The 23,688-nt window shown below is 42.0% G+C and overlaps 1 protein-coding gene across 2 annotated transcripts in view; it reads left to right on the top strand.

Moving 5' to 3' along the window:
• Npepps (aminopeptidase puromycin sensitive) overlaps positions 1-23,465 on the top strand; it is a 93,350-nt gene extending 69,885 nt beyond the window's left edge. For both annotated transcript variants that reach the window (XM_021642015.2, XM_060386853.1), the window contains 9 exons: positions 2,147-2,286; positions 4,284-4,418; positions 5,653-5,872; positions 10,033-10,175; positions 10,808-10,864; positions 15,600-15,707; positions 16,244-16,399; positions 17,059-17,106; positions 22,042-23,465. In XM_021642015.2, the coding sequence (XP_021497690.2) occupies positions 2,147-2,286; positions 4,284-4,418; positions 5,653-5,872; positions 10,033-10,175; positions 10,808-10,864; positions 15,600-15,707; positions 16,244-16,399; positions 17,059-17,106; positions 22,042-22,194 (1,160 nt within the window). In that variant the 3' untranslated portion in view covers positions 22,195-23,465. The remainder of the gene's footprint in view (positions 1-2,146; positions 2,287-4,283; positions 4,419-5,652; positions 5,873-10,032; positions 10,176-10,807; positions 10,865-15,599; positions 15,708-16,243; positions 16,400-17,058; positions 17,107-22,041) is intronic.
• The last annotated feature ends 223 nt before the right edge of the window (positions 23,466-23,688 follow it).

Below are 23,688 nucleotides of genomic sequence, written 5' to 3' on the forward strand. Positions count from 1 at the left end.
TGAGCAAATATGCTATCAAAGGGAACTAGTCAATCAATTTGCATTCCTTACTAGTAGTTTTCAAAATTAGAGTAAATAATACTGTGTTATTATTTGTTTTGTTCTACTTTAGATTTAATGTGTGTGTGTGTGTGTGTGTGTGTGTGTGTGTGTGTGCCTGCTTGTCTGTGTGTGCACTGACTGTGTGTTTACCTGAGGAGGCCAGAAGAGGGCCTCTAGAACTGGATTATAAGCAATTGTTAGACATGATGTGGGTACTGGAAGTCGAACCAACTAGCAGTTGGAAAAGCAGCCAGTGCTCTTACTTACTGAGCCATTATTCTGGCCACAATCTTGTACAAGGCCAGCCTGGTCTACAAAGCAAGTCTGGGACAGCTAAGGCTACACAGAGAAACCCTGTCTCTGGAGGGGAAAAAAAAAAACAACCTAAGAAACTATTTCTTTAGTCTTACTCTTTATTGTCAGTGGTTCTCAACCCCTTGTTACTGCTTCATAACTGTAATTTTACTGTTATGAGTTTATATTATATTGTGCAGATAATGTAAATATCAGATATGCGGGATATCTGTCGTGTGACCCTTATGAAAGAGTCAGTCACCCCCCAAAGGGGTTGCCACCCCAGGGTGAGAACTACTTCCCTAAGGGCTTGCTGTGCTACTCTTCAAGGTCCTGGGCTTAATCAGTATTATTCCTAGTGGTGGCTGTCTTTACTTAGCATTACACTGGGCACCACAGTTGGTTCTTAACTTTTTTCCTTAGCATAAAGTAGTATTTCCTTTTTACACATAAAAAAGCTGAGATATGGCTAAGTTAGTTAAATGGATGTGGTGGCACACCTTTAATCCCAGCACATGGGAGGCAGAGGCAGGAGGGTCTGTGAATTTGAGATGAGCCCGTTCGATAGGGCTAGTTCTAGTTCAGCCAGCGCTGGGTGAGACCTTGTCTCAGTTGTTCCACCACTACCGCCAAAAATTTTTTTTTGCTCAAAGTCATCTGTCTAATAAGAGTGGGAATTTAACTGGGCGCGGTCATGGCGCATTACTTTAATCCTAGCACTCAGGAGGCAGAGGCAGCCCTGGTGTACAAAAAAAGTTCAGGAAAGCCAGGGCTACACTGAAAAAATCCTGTCTCAAAAAAGTAATTGAAAGCTGTAAGTTTTTTCTCTCAACTACTATATTCTCAATAACTATGTTATTAAACTAATTTTACCTGCGAAATTTTACCCAGGAAATTAAATTTTAATTGAAGAAACTAAGTTTCATTTTCTTGAAAATAGTAGTCTGAGTAGTGGGAGCTATGTGTATTGCTACCTCTCTGTCACCAGTGTTTTGTCATGTTATATTCACAAGATCCAGTAAAGAAGTACAACCTTCTACTTGTGACTGCTCTCACTTTTAACTACTCATTGCAGTGGAAGCGTTGGATTGGATTTAATCTCTAGCATTCCTTACCTAATGGGAAAAAGACTTTTAATAAATATATCTAACAAGTCAGCTAATGGCGTTAGTATCCAATTAAATCTTCAGGTGTCATAGTTGCTGCTTTCTGCCTCATATTTATAATCTGTATTGTAATACTGACAGGCCAGCAGGTTTTTCTAAATCTGTGAACAATATAGGTGATATTAAAACCTGGAGTTTCTCAGTTGAGGAGGCTTGAGCTGTGGTTTAACTTTTAAGCACAGTGTGTGGCTTGCTCAAATGTTGACTGTACCTTCTTTAAATAGTTCTGTTAGTGCATAAGACGAAGTCTGCTTGATAGCTAAGATAACTGGCACCACCTTGCCTTTTAGCTGTGGCTCCTTGGTGACAGCAGCTCCCGGGATTGGTCCTGCCCAATGTTGCAGGAGTGTGAGCCTGTAAATGAAAGTGCCTTAGAATACTCACTCCTCAGTAGACTCATTACTGTCCTTATTGCTCTGCAAAGGAAAAAAAAAAAACCACAACATTCTCCTTTAGTTGATTGTGAGTTTGACAGTAAGTTACCTTGTCCCTGCACTAATGCTGTTCGGGTCACCTGCAGGCATAGTGTAAGGTTGAGAATGTGTCTTGGTTACAACCCAGGCAGTCGTCTGTCTGCCTTATCACCCGTTTCTTTTGGTGTAGCGCTGTCTTTGAAATGTTCTGTTTGATCTCTTCTTGTTTAGGTGAAGACTGTCCTCAGTGGATGGTTCCTATTACAATTTCAACTAGTGAAGATCCCAGCCAGGCTAAACTGAAAATCCTGATGGATAAGTCAGAGATGAGTGTGGTTTTGAAAAATGTCAAACCCGACCAGTGGGTAAAGGTGAGTTTAGAATGGCATAGCCATTTTTACTTTATCTGAAATGATTTATTTCTCTTACTCTATGCCTTTGTGGCAGACTCAGAATTGTATTCTTTCAATTTAGACTAGTACTTTTTGGTTTTTAGAGACAGGGTTTCTCTGTATAGCCTTGGCTGTCTTGGGCTTACTTTATAGATCAGGCTGGTCTTAAACTCACAGAGATTCACCTGCTTCTGCCTCTGCTTCAGGAGTGCTGAGATTACAGGCATGCTCCACCACACCCAGCTTAGGCTAGTACTTTGAAAGCAAAAACATTTCTAAGCAGATAGGAAAAAAGACTGGAGTGGGAGATAAAAAGTAAGAGTTAACTGGGATTGATCATGCACTCCTGTACCTGTATCACCCAGTAGGCTGAGGCAGGAGGTTAGAGTTAGAGGTAGCCAAGCTTAGTGAGACTATTTTAAAAAAAAATAAAAGGGAAAAAAAGGAGGAGCAAATAGTACACTGTGCACAGAACATTTGTAGTCTTGCCGCTACAGCTGCCCTCCTTTGCAAAAAGCCAGGCAGTGGTGGTGCACGCCTTTAATCCCAGCACCCAAGAGCAGAGGCAGGCAGATCTTTTGAGTTTGAGGCCAGCCTAGTCTACAGAGTGAGTTCCAGGATAACTAGGGTTACACAGAGAAACCCTGTCTTGAAAAACCAGCCAAACAAACTGCCCTGCCATTCTAATGTTGTATTAACTTTAGTACTGTGTCGTCCTCATATAACTATTCTCAAATAAATCAGAAATACATAAAAATTGATATGTCAACTGAAATATAAAATTCTTTTAGCTACTGCTGTAAAATTATTTTGCAAAAATACCAGTGAATTAGTATTCTTTTTCACTTTGTAATAAAATTTTTTGCTGCAGTTTTTTTCTTACAGTTACTGGTTTTCCCAAAATTTTAATTGCTAAAAAGTAACCATTTTTCTATTCTTAACAAAATTTAGAAATAGTGTCTATTTTTCTTAATGATGTCTATTGCTTTTCTCAGAAATACACTATACCAAACAGATTTATACTGCAAAGGTAAAAAATAATGAAGAAGATAATCTCCTGTGCATATATATAAATGGAGGAGATATCTTCAATTACTGTTTTCTTTGAAACCCAGAATTGTCTTTAAGAAAATAAATTCCAGTTTTCATGAGCTGTTGCAAGTCTGTGAGTGATAGTACCAAAGCCCATGATCTTCTGGGGCTTTGCGTTGCCTCTATTATATGAAGAGGAGTCTAGGATCCTCTGTCGTAGTCAGCATCTGGAACTGGAGCTTTGTTCTCCTTGGACCTAAGTCATCTACACTTACAGAATTTTAAACTATTCTTTCATTATTCAAATTTTTTTTTTTAGCTCAGCTGAATTTCGAAAGGCATCAAATGTGTCATGTATGAAATAATTCAGTTGTGAAATACAGTAACAGAAATTAAAAAAATATTTAAAATGTACTCTGGAATAGGTTAGCATTTGAAATTATGATCTGGAAGAATAAGCAATATTGAAGTTTCTTAAATTATTATGATTATTTTAATGTGCATTGGTGTTTTACCTGCATACATGTCTCTGTGTGTCTTGGAACTGGAGACAGTTGTGAGTTCCCATATGGGTGCTGGGAATTGAACCCAGGTCCTTTGGAGGAACAGCCAGTACTCTTAACTGCTGAGCCATCTCTTCAGCCCCAGTTTGATTTTTGAGTTTTTTGTTGTTGGTGGTAGTAGTGGGTTTTTCTTTATGTAGACCAGGCTGGCCACTGTGCCCACTCAGAAAACATCTTTTCTAAAATGGAGTGGCTAACCATGGTGGTACTCAACCTTTGATGCCAGCACTTGGAAGGCAGAGGCTGGTGGATCTCTATGAGTTTGAGGCCAGCCTAGTCTACACAGTGAGTTGCGGGACAGCCAGAGCTACATATAGATCCTGTCTCAAAAAAATAGTGAGGAGAAAGGAAGTGGCTAAAAGTATTTATTGGTCTTTTCAGCTAAATCTGGGAACAGTTGGGTTTTATCGGACCCAGTACAGCTCTGCCATGCTGGAAAGTTTGTTGCCAGGCATCCGTGACCTCTCTCTGCCCCCGGTGGATCGACTTGGATTACAAAATGACCTCTTTTCTCTGGTGAGCATCTCACACTTAGGTCATATGATGCATTTTGTTGGTTAAAGGGTCCTGTTTCTTCTGAAGTATATAAAGCATATTAGAAGGATATGGTTCTTCCTGAAGGTTGGTTGGGATAACAGCAAATGGCTAATTACTAATTAACGTGACAAGATTATTACCTATATCATTTGCCTGAAGCACAAATTTCATTTTACTGCTTCTAAGGTCCTTTTTTTAAAAAAACCTATCTTTGCTTAAACTATCCTTTTTAGGGCCAAAAGTCAAGTCTTTCAAAACAAATGGATATGCATTACTAAGAAATTTTTCTACTGATTTTTTATAAAACTACTTCAGAGTGATTTTGTTTTTCCTAAGTTTTACTCTGCTGGGAACACAAGAGTGTTTTTAACAGTATGTTATCACTCAAATTATAGTCAATCAGCCCCAGACTTGTATACATATTTGGCCTTGTTCCAGGAAAGAGTTAAAGCAGCAGAATTCATATTGTTGTCTTTATGACTCCCAACAGGTTAGGTCACTTCAGGATGTCTTTACCTGTGGTAAAATTGTCATTCTTTCTAGTGTTCCTTTAAATTGGACTGAAATCTCCCCGCCCTCTGTGACTGCTGATTGGATTCCTTCTTTGAATAAATGCAGATTAGCATTGATGGACAAAACCTCCCATTTGCTGATTGCATTGCCAAGAGAGACCTGTCCTGGGAGAGCAGGCTGTTTGTGCAGTTGGATGCTAGAACACAAGTTCTTTTTTTCAACTGTCGTTAGTCAGTGCTGAAAGCACTCTCAATTCATAGAGCCTCCCGCTCATGTTCTTTTAGAAGTGAGTAAAGGAAAGAGAGGGTCAAATTGACAGTTTGCAGGTCAGCCCTGAAAGAGCCTTTGTCAAGAACCAGGCCCTCAACTCTTTTCGGCTTTTCTGAAAGTATTAAATTTTAAAATGTCAGAGTGATGGCCCTGAAATTGAGTAGAAACAAGAAGTTAGCTGGTTTTTATTGTTCCCAACTTAGGAGGTACAGTGTAATTTTTTAAGGAGTTCTTTTACAAATAGCAAAGAAATTTATAAAAGGTTGTCAAAATAAGGTTTTTATTCTAACAGTATTGGGAGCTTACTGAGCTTCATTTCCTTAAACAAGGAAAAAAAAGACTAGCAGTAGATAATGCCAGTATACGTGTTTGTTTCTTCTGCCTTGTTTGACTTGAAGGCTGAGCTAATTTGTGTTTTTTCCTATCCCAGGCTCGAGCTGGAATCATTAGCACTGTAGAGGTTCTAAAAGTCATGGAGGCTTTTGTGAATGAGCCCAATTATACTGTATGGAGCGACCTCAGCTGTAACCTGGGGATTCTTTCAACTCTCTTGTCCCACACAGACTTCTATGAGGAAATCCAGGAGTTTGTGAAAGATGTCTTTTCACCTATAGGAGAGAGACTGGGCTGGGACCCCAAACCTGGAGAAGGTAATGATGAGTGTACTGTATGGGGAAAGAATGTATTTGAAGTTGCTACTTCCTATTTGCTGCCGATTAACAATTAGCAGCAACATCTCTGTATCCAGAATTATATGCAGTTTGCCAGAAATTAAATGTTCTAAACCTGCTAGTGAAATTGTTACACCAGCAACAAACAGTAATAGCTCAAGTAGCTTGGAGCCCATGGTGACTCCTACCTCAGCATGAATTGTCACACTTGGCAGAAGTCGGCTTTCTAAAATAAGGGTTTTAATTGCTTTCTGTGTGTTTTCCATGATTATGTCTATAAGCATGTACCTTTAAAAAAATTTGTCACTTAAATGTTGAGAATAGTGGCTTTAAACTCAATTATTTGTTGCTATCTGCTCATTAAAAGAGGTATTTTCTCCTGACTAATCTTAATATAGGATTTTTTTTTTCCTTTTTCTAGTGCTAGGTTTAAACCTATAGGGTCCTAGTCTGTGCTTAACTCTGTCAGTGAGCTACTCCCAGACCACCAATGTGAAATTCTTTGTTTGCTTGCTTGTTTGTTTGTTTGTTTTTGAGACAGGGTTTTTCTGTGTAGCCTTAGCTGTCTTGGACTCACTTTGTAGACCAGACTGGCCTCAAACTCACAAAGATCCGCCTGCCTCTGCCTCCTGAGTGTTGGGATTGCACACCCAGCTAGTAGCAAATTTTTGCCTGTCTTTCCTTCATTTATTCACTAATATTTATGTAAATAGTAAAAGTCAGGTGCTATTTTAGAAGCTGGTGATAGAGGTTAACAAAGCATTGCACTGTATAGCTTACATTCCAGGGGAGGCATAGCAAATAAATTATATTAGGGTGGTGGAGAGTATCACAGTGAAAAATTAGATAGTGTGACTAAGGAGTCAATACTGGGGGAAAATCATCACTAATTAGCTGATCTTTGAGCATAAATGGAGAACTGAAAAAGATGATCCAGACCAGAAGGACTAGCAAGTAACATCTGAAGCAAGAGCGTGGCCAAGAGTGTTGAAAGAAAGACTAGAAGGCCAGTGAGGTCAGGACCTGGGTGAAGGAGCTCAGAGGCCCATGGCAAGTCAGTAATGTCCTGTAGGGAGTGAGGACTGCAGGAAGTTCTTGGTTTTCACATGAATGATACGAGATGCTGGTTTTAAAAGGTTTGAGCAAAGGAACATGATTTGATTTGTATGACCATGAAGAACAAACTGAAGAAAAATTATTTGGAAGGCTATTTGAGGTGTTGGTTGCAGCTAGGACTTACAAGTGGTGTGTTCTCTATGTGTTTTGAAGGTAGAACTAAATTTATTTGGTGGAGAACTGAGTGTGGTAGAAAGAAGACTCATCTGGTTAAGACAACTTCATTAGGCAGTGGTGGTGCACACCTTTAATCCCGGCACTAGGGAGGAGAGGCAGGCTGATCTTTGAGGACAACTTCGTCTGCGGCCAAGACTTTTATACAGAGTATTCCTGTCTAGAGAAACAACCTACCGTCCCCCAAGAGAAAAGAAGACTACTTGTAGAGGGACAGAGTTCCACACCAGCCAGGGTTACATACTGAGATCCTCTTTTTAAAATATATATTCTATATCTAATCTCGTTACATATATCTGTAGAAGCATCTTTGGGTGCAAGAAAGAGTTTGGTTTGGGGTCTTTCAGATTGAGGCCATTTTTGACATCTGAAAAGGCCTAGATCCAGGCGGGTTAAATACATTTTGGAGTTAATAGCATGAAGGTAGTATTTATAGCTATGAAACTAAAAGAGGCCTCCTAAGGACCAAGAATAGGTAAAGAGGAGGGGTCTGAGGACTGTATCATAGTTCAGGAGTGAGAGATTGGCAGAAGAGAAATCAAAGCCAAGTATGCTGGTGGTATATTCCTGTAATCAGAAAACAGAAACACTCAAAGCCAGCCTGGTCTACCTAGACTTCTTTGGGTTTTGTCTCAGAAAAACAAAACAAAACAAAAAAGAGGCCTAGTACAGTACTCCACACCAGTCCTTAGGAGGTAGAAGCCGGAGGAACAGGAGTCATCCTTAGTTTCATAGAAAATCCAAGGCCAGGGCTGTGTGAGGCTCAGAGAGAAGGAGCTTAAAAGAAACTGGCTAGCCTGTGAGGAGAGTCAGGCCCCTAATTTAAAAGGATTGGTATTTAAGGCAGAAGGAAAGTGGTAAACTGTGTTAGTTGCCACAAGCAGAAAGGAATAGAGAATTAACAGTTTGGTTTGTAAATGTATAACACTTTTCTGTTGAAAATTATGCAAGACTGTACAGGAATTAAAAGGTTACTGGGGGAAAATAAGTGCCATTAGTATGGGAAATGTGTGTGTTCTGAGAAAAGGTAGAAAGTTATTGCTGGTGTGGCAGCTGACTAATTGAGAGGAGTCTAGACCCAGCAAGTAGGGGAGGAGTTAGCCTAGAGAGGACATGCGTATATAGTGACGGGACAGTAGGAAGGAAGTGTGTGCAGGCAGCTCAGTTCCTGGATGTTCCTGCACTTTTCTTTGGAAATGTGTGAAACCTTTGATTTAGAACAGATACAGGGAGAATGCGTTTGATCACTGTACAGATGGGACTTAAAGAGAAAAGCAACAAAACATTGTTTTGACCTACAGAAGTCAGTAGCAGAGTCCCAGTAAGGGCTGGGGAGACAGCTCAACCCTGTTTCTAAGTATGTACATCGGAAGACCCGAGTTCATTCCCAGGAAAATAGCCTGGAGTGGTGACACAAGCTTGTTATCCCAGCACTGAGGAGATGAAGGCAGGGAGAGCTATGGGCTAGCTGGCTATCAGCTTTGCCTACTTGCTGAAGTCCATTCCAGTGAGAGATGTCTTAAAAAATAAGGTGGAGGGGGCTGGAGAGACGGCTCAGAGGTTAAGAGCACTGGCTGCTCTTTCAGAGGACCTGAGTCCAGTTCCCAGCACCCACATGGTGGTTCACAACCATCTATCATAGGATCTGGTGCCCTCTTATGGTGTGCAGGTGTACATGCAGACACAACATTGTATACATAATAAATAAAGCTTTAGAAAAAAAATGTAAGGTGTCCAGGATTGGTGGCACCACCTATATCTCAACAACTGGGAGGCAAAAGCAGGTGGTTCTCTGTGAGTTTGAGGCCAGCCTGGTCTTCAAAGAGAGTTCCTGGCCTTCCAGGGCCAAGTAGTAATAAGGCCCCACGTCAAAAACACAAGGTGGGGGTGGAGAGCTTGCTCAGAGGTTAAGAGCAGTGGCTGCTCTTCCAAAGGTCCTGAGATCAAATTCCAACAACCACATGGTCTGGTACCCTCTCTGGCCTGCAGGTTTACACACAGAACTCTATACACAATCAATAAATGAAAAAACAAAACCACAGACATACACACTCAAGGTGGATGAATAGCTCCTGAGGACAACACCCAAGGTTGGCCTTTGCTCTCCACATGGTATGAACACACAAATACGTACACACACATAAACACACACACATACACAGCCATCACAGGAGCTCGAGGGCTGTCTCTGTAGTTACGAACACTTAAAGCTCTTGCAGAGGATTATGTTCCGTTCCTGGCGCCCATAAGAAGGCTCACAACCATCTGTCTGTAATTCCAGTTTCAGGGATCCAACCTCCATTCTAATCTAAACTATATCCCCCCGCAGAAAAACTTTTTTTCAGTGCTAGGATTGAACCAAAGCGTCTGGAATGCTCTACCACAAGGCTGTATCCCCAGACCATTCAGGAAGGCTTTGACTTAACAGTGACCGTGATGCTCAGTTGGGGGTGCTTATTAGTATTTTTCATGTCATTAGAAGATGAATCCATTGAATTTTCATTTTTAATCTAAGGTTTCAGTTTATCATACAAAGAATATTCTGGTTGCATGTGATAGAAGCCTTTCTTTTTCACACATACTCTTTAACAGTGTAATTAACTACATTAGTAGACTCTGGTAGCTGGTACTTCTGAGTCTAAAGTCAGCAAACTTGTTTGCTTGTCTAGTCTGTTTATTCCTTTCTGCTTACAATTTGGTAAATTACGTCAAATGTTCTTTTTTTTAGAGTAATGGATAGTGTTTGTTCAAGACCATAGACTTGGTATAACAAAGTTACAGAATATTCAGGTCGGACATTTATAAAAGCAGGCTTTTCAAGTAGTCTTGTGTCTTCACTTCCCAATCAGGTCATCTCGATGCACTCCTGAGGGGCTTGGTGCTGGGGAAACTGGGGAAAGCAGGGCATAAAGCAACTCTGGAAGAAGCCCGACGTCGGTTTAAGGAGCATGTGGAAGGAAAGCAGATTCTTTCTGCTGATCTGAGGAGTCCCGTAAGTTATCTTAGTAAATTCCCGTGAAAGCTGGCTGTGGTGGTGTAGTCCTTTAGTCTCAGTGCAGGAGGCAAAGGCAGATAGAGCTCTGAGCTTCAGGCCAGTATGGGCTACATAGTGATACCCTACTTCTAGTTATCAGTTTTGTTCATAAAGCTAAAATTGACCTAAGAACTGACCCGCACACCCCTGCACAAATGCTGCTTAGATAAGCTGTAGCCAGCTTCTTGGTTTCTCAGGTAGCACATCAGTGCTGCAAGGTGAATAACTTGGTGCATTTCTCTGATAGACCTGGTGCAGGCTATTGTCCTGACATGTCAGCGCCTCTGTGTTTGTTCACCAGTATCAATTAGTGATTGATAATCATAATCATAGTCTGTTTGTGTATTGATATGTAATTATGTTTCTTTTAAACTGGCCTTATGCTATTTAGTTTTGTTTTTCCAGACAGAGTCTTACTGTGTAGTCCACAGGGGCTTTGAACTTTTGGTTTTTCTCCTGCCTCATTCCAACCCCTACTCCCCACCCCCAGGGCCTCTGCCAACATGCCTGGCTGCTTTTTATCTTAACATTAGCTCTTTATAACAGTTGTATAACTCAGATGACTTCTCTTCCCTGCTGCTCTTTTGTAGGTTTATCTTACTGTTCTAAAGCATGGTGACGGCACTACCTTAGACATTATGCTAAAGGTAAGTGAATCTGGAGAAGGCCTCTGCCTCCTGCTTTTGAACTTGAATATACTCAGTACCACTTTAACAGCTTGGGGAATAGGGAAAAATCTGGGCAAAGAAATGTATGTCCTGGATTTGGCTCCTAATCACAGGTATTAAGGAGGGTAAAGCAGGAGGATAGAAAGTTTAAGGTCTACCTGGGCTACAGAATGAGTTCAAGGTCAGATTGGGCAACTTTGTGAGATCCTACTCAGAATTAAAATGAAAGAGCTATGGAGTATAGCTTAATGGAGAGTTGGCCTGGCATACTGAAGGCCCTAGGCCCAGTTCCCAGTACCACAGACCCTAGGGAAAGAAAGGGGTATGGAGAGAAGACAGAACTGTATAAGATCTGTTTGGGTGTGTCCAAAAATGTTAAACTCATTTTTCAGATTTCTTCGTTTGTTTTTTCTTCACAACTTTAATATTTAGCCAAATTGCGGCCCTGAAATGGTGAGGTTTGATCCCACGATCTCAAGCATGTTAGGCAAGGGTTCTGCCACTAAACTTTACCTTCAGCCCTGTTTTTTTTTATTTTGTTTTGAGGTAGGGTCTAAGATAACGCAGGCTGATATTGAAGAATGACACTTAAATTTTGACCTTTGTGCCTCTACCTTTAAATGCTGGGATTACAGGTGTGCTATTACTACCTTTTTTTTTTTTTTTTTACCCAGGGGTTCATTTTAACCCAGGCTGTCCTGCACCCCACTTCAAAAATGAAGCTGGCCTTAAACTCTTCATCTTCCTTCCACCTTCCCACATGGTTCAGATTGCAGAGGTGCAGGCATGCCACACACCTGCCCCACCTTTTTTTAAAAACAACAATAACAACAACAACAGGATCTTACTAGGTTATTCAAGTTGCCCTTGAACTCACTTGCTTTAATGCAATCAAGCCTTGAACCTAATCTGCTGTAGCCTCCCAAGCAGCTGGGATCACAGCCTATACCACCTACTGTGCCCCAAATTGATGGCTGTCTAGATCAGTGGTTCCCAACCTTCCTGATGTTTAATGCTTTAATACAGTTTCTCCTCTTGGGTTCACCCCCCAACCGTAAAATCATTTTCGCTACTATTGTGAGTTGTAACATAGATATCTGTATCTGGTTGCCAGCGACCCCTGTGAAAGGATCATCCAACACTCACCCCAAAACCAGTGGTCTAGATAAGTAAGCCAGCTTCTTTAAAACTTCTCCTATGTGAAAGTCTGTGAGTTCAAGGACAGGCAGGGCTACATAGAAAAACAGAAACCGTGTCTCAAGGGAGGGGAATAGGAAAAAATTTCTATGTAAGAGGTAAAGTTGTTCTCTGTTCTACATAAGCATATGCACGCCTGCACTCATACATATCCACACACAAACTAAGCTTTTTTTAAAACTCAACTTTTGAAAAATAGATAGCATTTTGCTTTGTATGTACAAGAATCTGGGTTCTAAAATCAGCATGGGAAGGAAGACACAAGAGAAGAGGCAAGGGCAAGAAAAATCAGATGTCCTAAGCATTATGAGTGAACAGGAAATCAATTCACCTGTCTTCATACTTTTTTTAACATTATTAATACATAGTTAACCTTCCCTCCAACAGTAGTGATCTGTTTCAGGGCTTGAATTAATTGTAAAACAGCAGGGGCTGGGGTTAGAGAGATGGCTCTGTGGTTAAGAGCACTGTCTGCTTGTCCAGAGGTCCTGAGTTCAATTCCCAGCAACCACAGGGTGATGCCCTCTTCCGGCATGCAGGTGTACATGCACGTAGAGCACTCATACATAAAAGAAATAAAGTCGAGGGCTGGAGAGATGGCTCAGTGGTTAAGAGCACTTGGCTGCTCTTCCAGAGGTCCTGAGTTCAATTCCCAGCAACTACATGGTGGTGGCTCATAACCATTTATATTGAGGTCTTTGCCCTCTTCTGGCATGTAGGTGTACATGAAATGAAGCTAGAGCATTCATATACATAAAATAAATTTTAAAATATTTTAAGAAGAAATAAAGTCGAAAAAAATAGTAAAGTAAGGGGAGTAAGTTCTGTGCTTACTCCCTATGCATTCATTTCCATCCTGTTAAGAAAGAATCATGATGTCTATATTAGAAGTAGAAGGGTCAAAATATGCTTGCTACTGTCACCAAGTAATTGTGCAAAATGTTCCTAAATACCCAAATTACCTATTACAACTGTGTATTCATTAAAAGATTTACACATAAGCCAGGCATGTTTGCACATACCGGTGAGCCATGCACTTGGAAAATGGAGCTAGAAAGATCAGGAGTTGAAGGTCATCTTCAGCTGAGTTATATGAGCCCTGTCTTCACAACAAAAGTCCTCATTGGGGTTGGAGAGATGGCTCAGTGGTTAAGTACACTTAACTGCTCTTCAGATTTATTCCCAGCACCTATGTGGTGGCTGTTCATAACTCTAGTTCCAAGGGACCTGCCGCCTTCTTCTGGCATCTGAGGGCACCAGGCGCACACACAGTGCACTTAGAGACACACAGGCACAGGGAATAAATAAGTCTTTTAAAACAGGGCCACACTTCAAGCAGGAATGGTATGTGCCAGCTGGGTCATAGATTAAGAATAATTCTGTTATCTCAGGTGGGTCAGGAAGTACAAACCTAAATTCAAGGAAGGGGCTGGGGGGAAAGGACAAGAAAAAGTAATAGGGAGGTGAGTGTGACCAAAGTCCGTTTTATGTGCTTATGATTATGTCACCATAAGCCGGGAGACAGTGGTGCGTGCAACCTGTAATCCCAGCACTCAGGAGGCAGAGGCAGGTGGGATCTCTGTGAATTCAGGGCCAGCCTAGTTTACAGAGCGAGTTCCAGGACAGCCAGGGCTACACAGAGAAACCCTATCTTGAAAAACAACAAAAAACAACTAAAAAGATGTGTCATGAATACATAAAGGAGACTTTATGCCAGATACCTTAACACATCGTGGCACAATTTCAAGAATTTACAATAGTGTCTAATAGTCCACATTTACTTAACACAGGGAAGCTCACAAAAATCAGCTTTTTCATGAAAAAAAAAATTGTAGTAAGACCAGTATCTTTAAGAGTGATGTGATGAGCAGGTGATGGTGTTGCGCGTCTTTAATCCTACCACTCAGGAGGTAGACGGCCTAGTCTGCAGAGCAAGATCCAGGACACTCAGCTACACAAAGAAATCCTCTCTCAGAAACACAAACTTCAAAAACAAAAAGAGGAAAAACGAAATAGAACCATGGTAAGATACAAGGGTAGCCAGGTGATGGTGGTGACCAGTCTGTTCTACAGAGCGGGTTCCAGAGCAACCAAGGGTACACAGAGAAACGCTGTCTCAAAAAAAAAAAAAAAAGGTCTGTTTTCTCTTGGTAATTTAGTAATGAGTAATTTAAATTATTTAAGAATAATTTCTGCTATCTTGAACTGTGATACTAGAGTGCCATCTAGTGGAAGTGTATTACATGTCTTCTGGGAGAAAAATGCTTCCTGAAAACTAAAGTTCAGTCCTTGAATATACTGGACCTTCAAAAGACTCAGTAGGCCAGAGTCAGCGGGATTTTCACAAATTTGAGGCCAATCTGATCTACGTAAGGAGTTCTAGACTACTCAGGGCTGCATAGTGAGATCCTGTCTCAAAAGGAAAAGAACATTAGGTAATACATATTCTGGGTTTTCTATTTTCTTTAAATGTGTATGAGTGTTTTGCCTGCATGTATTTCTTTGAACCACATGTGTGTCTAGTGTATTGCATAGCTCAGAAGAGAGCTTCCGGTTGCCCTGAAGCTAGAGTTACAAGCAGTTGTGAGCCATCATGTGGGTCCTTCAATTTGAATTCCAGGTCCCCTGCACGAGCAGCCAGTTCTTATAGCTTCGGAGCTATCTCTCAAACCCCAAATATTATGTGACTCTGAGGGCTGAAGAGATGGTTCCATTTCAGAGATTAACAGTTTATTGCACAGCAAAAGGATTTGCTGTTTGGATTTCCTGTGCAGTGGTGCACATCTGACACCCCAGCACTGACTGGGCAGGAGCTTGCAGGACAGCTAGTCTAGGTGAAATGGTGAGCTCCAGGTTCATAGACAGGCCCTGACCCAAAGAAACCAGGTGGGCGGCAGTATAGGAAGACTGCTGTCTTGACCTCTGTCATCCACGGGTGAACTCATAGGTGAGCACAGCTGCAAACATGAGCGCATGTACACACTTTGTAAGCAACATTCAATAATACATCTTTTCATTTTGTTATTGGAGGGGAGGGGCGATAGGCTTTCATGTAGCCAAGGTTAGCTTCAAATTATGTAGCCAAGGATGTCCTTAAATGTTTGATCCTTCTTCTACTTCTCCAAGAGTAATTTATCTTAAATGCAGCCAGCTATTAGATATTCCCACTATTACAGGCTAAATTGATGGTATTTGGTGATAGTTGATTCATCCAATGCAAAGTATCAGTCGAGTGTCAGTGATGTAAAGAATTTGACAGGCCTGACTTACTCTGTAGATGTTGACTGTAGAGAACTGAGACGAACTTTGGCTAATGCACGCCTACATGTAGTGGCTCACTGGGATGGTTTTGGTGCCCAACCGTTGTGACAGAGTGCTTACTCTGTGATGTAGTGTCCCGTTAGTCTTGCCCAGTGAGAGGCAGAACAGAAGTTACCCTTATTGGAAGAGAAGCTGTTATGAGCATGTGTAGAATCCAGGAAAGTGCTAACTATTCCTTTTTATTTTTTCCCTGTAGCTTCACAAACAAGCTGATATGCAAGAAGAGAAAAACCGAATTGAAAGAGTTCTTGGGGCTACTCTTTCGCCTGAACTGATTCAAAAAGTTCTTACTTTTGCACTTTCAGTAAGTTATAAGCTACATTTTAAGAGAACTGGTGCTCAGCTGAGCGGCAGCAGTGAATGCCTTTAATCCTAGTATAGAGGCAGAGCACAGGCAGATCTACACAGCAAGTTCTAGGACAGCAAGGGCTGCACAGTGAAACCCTGTCTCCAGAAACCACAGAGAGGGAGACTTTGATTCACCACACTCACGATGTTTTGGGGAAGCTGGTGTGAGCTTTTGTTTTTGTTTTCAAATTTTTATTGCTTTATTGAGGATGGGGGTGGGAGGTGGGGATGAGAGAAAGTGAGTGGTTCTTCCTTTCATCTATGGTTTCCAGAGATTGAATCAGGTTGTGAGGCATGGCTGCCATGCTGGCCTCTTCTCTCCCACTAGTAGTGAGAATTAGAACAGGTTGAAGAAGAAATGGACGCCTTTAGAATACCTTACCTCCCTGGAGTGGGCATCTTCCCGCTGTCACTTTAATTTCCCAACTTTCTGTTATATTCTGTGGTACCAGGAGATATTCTAGATAGCCAGGCTTTCTTGTTTGTTTTTAGGAAGAGGTACGTCCACAGGACACTGTGTCAGTAATTGGTGGAGTGGCTGGAGGCAGCAAGCATGGCAGGAAAGCTGCTTGGAAATTCATAAAGGACAACTGGGAAGAGCTTTATAATCGATACCAGGGAGGGTTCCTAATATCCAGATTAATAAAGGTATGTGGGAGTGTTGAGTGGCTTGCTAATTTTGACTTATGTAATAATTATCCATGATCTATTAGACTAGTGGTTCTCAAAACTTTGCTAATACCAACCTTCATGTTGTGGTGACCTCCTCCAACCATAAAGTTAATGCTATTTCATAACTGTAATTTTGTTACTGTTACGAATTGTAATGTAAATATCTGATATGCAGGATATTTGATTTGTGACTCCTGTGGAAATTGTAACCCACAGGTTGGGAACCTCTGTATTAGACTCAAAAGTTAGGGGTTTTGCTCTTTAAAAGGTTCTTCAGCCAGGTGTGGTGGACCATGCTTATAACCTCAGCACTATAGAAGCTGAAGCAGGAGAATTGTTGTGAGTTTGAAATCAGCCGGGGCTGTATAGCAAGACCCAAACCCCTGTGCCTACCCTCAAAAAAAGAGTTCCTCGAGGTTGCATCTTACTCATAGGCCTGTTCTGAACGAGGCTCTGGGTTCAAGCCTCCCCCCCAAAAAAAAAAAGTTATTGGGGTTTGTTTTATGAGCGTGCACATCTCCCTCTTAGCATCTGTGCAAGTGGGAGAGAACAGAATGGGTTGTCTTTAGGGTAAGTGGAAGTTTGTTCCTAGTCTTTTTGTTTCCCTAAACTGTATAAAACCTGTTTGTTTTCAGCTGTCAGTTGAGGGATTTGCAGTTGATAAAATGGCTGGAGAAGTTAAGGTAAGTACTGTATACTTTCTACTTTTCAATCTAGAACATACATGATTCTAGTTTTCCTGCTTGCTTTTTTTTTCTTTCTTTCTTAAACTTTACTTTTGTGTGTGTGAGTGTTTTGGCCTGCATGTCTGTGTGCACCGTGTGCTTGCGTGATACCCGTGGATATTAAAGAGGGCATCAGACCCTGGATCTAGAGTTCTAGAAAGCTGTAAGCCACCAAGTAGGTGCTAGGAATCCAGGTTCTCTGCAAGAGCAGCAAGTGCCCTTAACCTGAGCTATGTCTCCAGCCCCGTGAACCTCATTCTAATGAATGTTGGAGTGACCTGCTTTTTGTAATGTCCTTTCTTCTTAGAAAAAAGACAAATTTGACTTTGCCTTCAATATATGAATAGTTTAGAGAGATGATCAGTTTGGTGTAGACCCTGAACCTAGTAAATATCAGTATTTAGGGGACAAGTTAATTCTGAGTAGGAAAAATTAAATTTCATTATACTTTAAACTTTATCATGATGTCATTTATAACGCCAGTTTCACCTTTATCTTCTTGGAGGCAATATTGAGAACTATGATCTGGTTCACTGTAGGAGCTGTTGTTAGGGATAAATTTTATAGCCAGATGTGGTAGTGTACATCAGTTGATCCCTGAGTTTGAGGTCAGCCTGGTCTACAAAGCAAATCTAGGACAGCCAGAGCTACACAGGGAAATCCTGTCTGACCAGGGGCGGTGGGGAATAAGTTCTACTGGTCTTGAGAAACTAGTGAAAGACTTGGCATTTGTTTCCATTATATATTGTATTATGTGAACAATTCATTGTAAAGGTGGGACTATGGAGGAGAAACACCTAACAGGCTTGGGGACAGGGTAGTGGCACACTGAAGCTGGTAAGGCAGAATTTCCTTAAGCTTGAAGGTGGAATGGTGGCTTATGCTGGTCAGTTTAAGGCAGGAGCATCACTATGGTTTGAGCTCTGTCAAGCTACAGTATAAAAGAAGATGGTTTGAGATGAGAAAGGGAAAAGGTTGAGACACTAATTCTTCAAGCCAAAAGACACAGTAGCTTAGATAGGAATAATGGAGTCAGGAAATAGAGATTTGGGGTGGATTCTCTCATTAGCATTGGCGTATACACATTGAGATGGGGCCATACCCTGTAGCCAGGCTGACCTCACTGTGAACCCCAAGTTGGCCTTGAATTCATGATGATCCTCCTACCTCAACCTCAAGAGTACAGGGATTATAATGATTTATGAACCACCACACTTGGCTTTTGTTAATATTTAATTCAACAATATTTCTGTGTGTTGTGGTCATCTAAGGCAGCACTGTTCAACCTGTGGCTGGAGATTCCTTTTAGGATCAACCGTCTTTCACAGGAGTCACCTATAAAAGATGACCATCAGAAAACACAGATATTTGCATTACAATTTATAACAGGAGCAAAATTACAGTTACAAAGTGGCAATGAAGCTAATTTATGGTTGAGGGGGTCACCATAACATGAGGAACTGTATTAAAGGGTCACAGAGTTAGGAAGGTTGAGACCCTAAAGGAAGAAAAAGAGCCAAGGACTGTGTCTTTGTGGTGCGTTCATTCCAGCCCAGCACTCTGGCAGGCGGGTCTCCAAGACTAGCCTGGTCTCCATAGTAAGTTCCAGGACAGCAGGGATGTGTCTCTAGGTGTGGCGATGATAATGCTGGTGCTGTTTGCTGAGAAGGGACCGGAGTAGGGCTGCTGTGTCACACCAGCCCTGAGAAGCCTGCAGAGCCAAGGTCTTCTCCAGTAATCAGGCTACTGATTGCTGACGCTTATTCTTCATCTGGTGTTAGTCACTTTCCCTTTCACCAGGACAGGTAGGCCTGTGGCCATTTGCTGGTTAATGTTTCCAGATGTTTGCTGTGAAACCAGATGAACTAGTTAAAAAATAGTTTAAAGCCGGGTGTAATGGTGCACGCTTGTAATCCCAGCACTTGGGGAGGCAGAGTCAGGTGGATCTTTGTGAGTTCAAGGCCAGCCTTGTCTACAAGGCTAGTCCAGGACAGCCAAGACTACAACAGAGAAACCCTAACCCTGTCTTGGGGTTAGGAAGAAAATAATAACTTTAAAAAATAAACTCGGAAGTACTTTTAGTCTATGAAAAATGTAAAACTGTGGAGTGGAATTGGATTAGTAGCAGCATTTTAACTTTGTGGTTTCATTGCCCTTATGCGCTTATCGTGGGTGCAACATTGGGTCCGCAGTGCCGTGTGCCCTGTCTTGCTCAGTGCTCATTTGTCTTTCCATCCTGCAAATATATACAAGAGATTGACGCTTAGAACAGCTAACTTACTCAGTGACCAGCCAGTACCTTGACCAAGCCTAGCCTTAGGCTCAGTATGTGTCACAGCCTAATCATGCAAGGTCTTTTAACATTGGGATGTGGCAATGTCATCTACAAAATTCATGCTTAAGAGCCATGAACTCAGAAGCAACCCCGTTTCAAAGGCCTCATCTTTCAAATCCCATTAACATATTGTATACAAGAGGGTGTGGTAAAGAGCCTGCCACGTAGTTAGGGCGAGTGTTTTTACGTTATTTTTATTTTATTCTGAGTAAGAGAGAAAGTACCTAGAGATACTTGGAAGAGTCCAGCATAGAGAGAAGACGTAGACTGGATGTGGGCACCCCTCCCCGCGAGGAGCAAGAGATAGTGGTGGCAGCAAGGGGAAGTCCTGGTAATGATAGAGAGAACAAAGGGTGTCTGGGAGAAGGGGAGCCTAGGGAAGTGAAAAGGGCTAGGACTCTAGTTTAGACCTTTGAAATGTTTAACAGTGGGATTCTGGAGACCAGCAGTTTTAACCAGAGTGCTGTTTCTGTGAAGAGACACTGTGACCTAGGCGACTTGTAAAAGAAAGCATGGAAATGGGGATTTACTTACTGTATCAGAGGTTTGGTCCATTATCATGGTGACAAGCATGATGCAGTAGCAGAGAGCTACATCTTGATTCATCCTGGGCCTGGCTTCAGCTTTTGAAACTTCAGAACTCACTCCCAGTGACAGACCTCCTCCACCAAGACCACCCCCTAATCCTGCTAATCCCGTCAAGGGTTCTACTCCCTGGTGACCAAGCATCAACTATGTGAGCCTGTGGGACAGAGGCATTTAAACTACCACAAGAGCCATGTACCTTCTGCCAGGAAGGTGAATGACTCTTCTGGGGGGACAGAACCCCCAGTTCACACCTTCCTGAGGAACGCTGGCTTTTATCACCAGAAATCCTTCCATAGACCAGCTTGAGCTTGAGCTCATTTATAGACATACGGAGGGCTAAGACCTAACTTCTCTAACTCTGAGGAGTAAGTTCCCAGGAAATGAAGTGGAGGGATAGGGAACACTTCCAAATGCTAGCGGCAGAATGTTGAAACGGAAGAAGTCAGGGCTTTTGTCAAGTCTGGGTTAGGACCAGAGAGATGGCTCAGCAAGTAGGAATGATTCATGACAAATCTGATGACCTAAGTGTGATCCCCAGGATCCGTATGGTGAAAGGGGAGAACCAGCTCCTGAGTGTTGGCATCTGACCCCACATCTCACTAGGGCACACTCAGCTCATAAATGTGTCAGGGGCAGAGGAGCATCTCTGGGTTAAACAGCACTTGCTGCTCTTTCGAAGGACCTGAGTTCAGTTTCCTGTACCCATGCCAGCTAAGCCACAACCACCTGTTCCTTCAGCCCTAGGCCGTCTGCGGTGCTCCCGGCCTCTAAAGCACACACACATATACTTAAATGAAAACAAATCTTCAGAGCCGGGTATTAGGGACGCACACTTTTAATTCCAGCACTTGGGAGACAGAGGCAGGTGGATATCTGTGGTTCAAAGCCAAAGCCTGGTCTAGAGTGAGTTCCAGCACAGCCAAAACTACACAGAGAAAAAACCCTGTCTTGACAAACTACATACATTCATATGTATATATACATATGTATACATACATACATACATACCCGAGCACACACATAATAGGTAAGCAGGTAGGTGGGTAGATAGAGTAGATAGATAGATAGAATCTTCAAAAAACAAAGGTTGGGCTTAGAGAAATGGTTTAGCAATTAAGAGCTCTGACTATTCCAGAGGCCTTGAGTTCAATTTCGATCACCCACATGGCAGCTCAAAACTTTCAATAACTATAGTCCCGTGGATCAAATGCCCTCTTCTGATGTGCAGACATATATGCAAACAAAATCCCCATATATATAAACATATAATCTTAAAAAAAAAAAAAGAAAAACAAAAAACTAGGTTAGATTCTACATGAAGTCAGAGAAAAGGCAGTTAGTTATAAATAGACTTCAGGAGAGTAGGGGGGTTTGAACATGCCGAGCTCTGAAGGGTCCTGTCTTGCTCTTCCAAGGCTATACTTCTCTGTGCAGAGAAAAGCCTACTAGGTACCGCAAGTGACAGCAGCTAGAAACTGGAAATATATGGTCTGTAAGTATAAAATAACCAGATTTTAGAGACTATGCGAGAAATATAATATCTAAATTTTTAAATGTACTTGTTATATTTGGATCTGTCTAGTTAAATAAAATATTTTACCGAGAAAGAAACTACACAATCAAGTTACTAAATAAATCCGATGCTTTTAGTAGGTTTGTGATGGTTTACTAGGCTGTTCATAGCTGTCTTTGGCTGCATGGAGCTTGTGCGTGGGCCACGAGTTGGACACACCGGGACACAGCGTTTTCTTAGCAGGTTCCGTCTCTTATAAGTTTTTTTATTAGGTTTTGTGTATTCACTTGTTAAGGAAGGATTCTTTTATATAGGCCCAAGGATTTGTTTACTCCAGCCTATGGTGGCGATGGTCAACTCTCATGATTGAGGCTCATTGATCCTTTTGTGCTTTTACATCTGTGAACTCCTTCCAGTTGCTAATGGCAGTTCTGCATTGTGGGTTGTCTTATACCAGGCTTTCTTCGAGAGTCACCCAGCCCCTTCAGCTGAGCGTACCATCCAGCAGTGTTGTGAAAATATCCTGCTGAATGCTGCTTGGCTCAAGCGAGATGCCGAGAGCATTCACCAGTACCTCCTTCAGCGGAAAGCCTCCCCGCCTTCTGTGTGAAGCCTCTGCACCGTGGGCTCGCTGCCTCTGCAAGGATGAGGTGGAGCTACCAAGCTGATTCACATGCCAAGAATTTGGAGTCTTACACCAGTGGGGTTTGGACAATGAATGTAGTTAACTGGTTCCTGCTCACACTCCAGAATTAAATTCTATTGAAAAAGGAAAATCAGCAATTCAGCAAAAAAAATAAATAAATAAAATAAAAATGTAAATATGATAGTAATAAACTAGAGCATAACGAAACTGTGAAACTTCCTGAAGCCTGTCATGGTTCAAAGTGTTGAACACTCTCCTGTTAGTGACGGATGTTGTTTTATAGCCTACCAGAAGGAAAGAGGCTTTTGGGGAAGAGGGTTGTTGTGAAGTGGGTTCTCCATGCAGCCTAACAAGCCAGGTGTGTCCATCGCTGGGGATGCTGACCGGAAGGCTGGTCCTGGCTCGCTCAGTGCAGTCTGCAGAACTCCAGGTGGGCTTTCCTCTTCCTTTGTGGCATGGGAACTGACCAGGAAGGTACCTTTTCCTGCATAACTCAGTCTGAACCAAGGAGTGTAGTTCTTGCCTCCCTTCTGTGTGATCCCCACCTACCCCCAAAAAGGAACGAAAGCTTTTAAAAAAATAACCCTCCCCTCCCCCATCCTGAGTTCTCCCTTTAGTTCTGCCGAGCCCTGACCCATTGTTCTTATAGATAACGAGAAACATCTTTGACAGCCACATTAAATAAGAGGAGCTGATATACTTTTTTTTTTTCTTCTTCTTTTTTTAAGATAACCTTTAAGAACCCTGAAATGCATAGTAGGTGAGAGAGTAGAAATAAGGATTGTCAGGCAGGCCTTTCTGCTGGAGTGATTCTGCTCAGAAGGGTCCCAGCTCCCTGACAGGCCAAATGCCGCGCCTCTTCCGAACAGTATCTGTGAGTTCCGGCTCGATGGCTTGTGCATACGAGGGGCCAGCGGGGACTGCCATGAGCCCAATTTCCGCTGCGCCGCCGCGCTACCAGAGTGCCCGCCCACTCATGAGCCTGGCCACCTAACTCAGTGTGTTTTTACTAAGCCTCAGCCCCTTTCTCCCTTCTTATTTTTTTCTTTTTTTCTGTTCCTTTTATTTTTTCTGGATCTCTTTTTGTGTTAACAGAAATTCATATTTGGTGTGGCTTAAATGTATTTCGGAAGGTCATCAGATTGTGAGACTGCTTCCTTGAAACATTTTTGTGCTATTGTTTTAAAAAATAATAATTAAAAAACAGTTGGCGTTAATAAAAATGTCAATGTGAAGTTGATGTCCTGATTATTTCAGCCTCCTTGAAAAGAAACTAAAACTTTTCCTGTGCTTCAAGAGAATTATAAGAAGTCTGACCACCATAGAATGTTTTTGTTTTTCTTTTATGGTTTTTCGAGAGAGGGTTTCTCTGTGTAGCCCTGGCGGTCCTGGAAATCTGTAGAGCAGACGGACCTCAGAAATCCACCTCTCTCCCTCCCTTGGGGCTGGGATCACAAC

Source organism: Meriones unguiculatus, chromosome 7 (genome assembly GCF_030254825.1).
Source record: "Meriones unguiculatus strain TT.TT164.6M chromosome 7, Bangor_MerUng_6.1, whole genome shotgun sequence".
Taxonomy (NCBI): Eukaryota; Metazoa; Chordata; class Mammalia; order Rodentia; family Muridae; genus Meriones; species Meriones unguiculatus.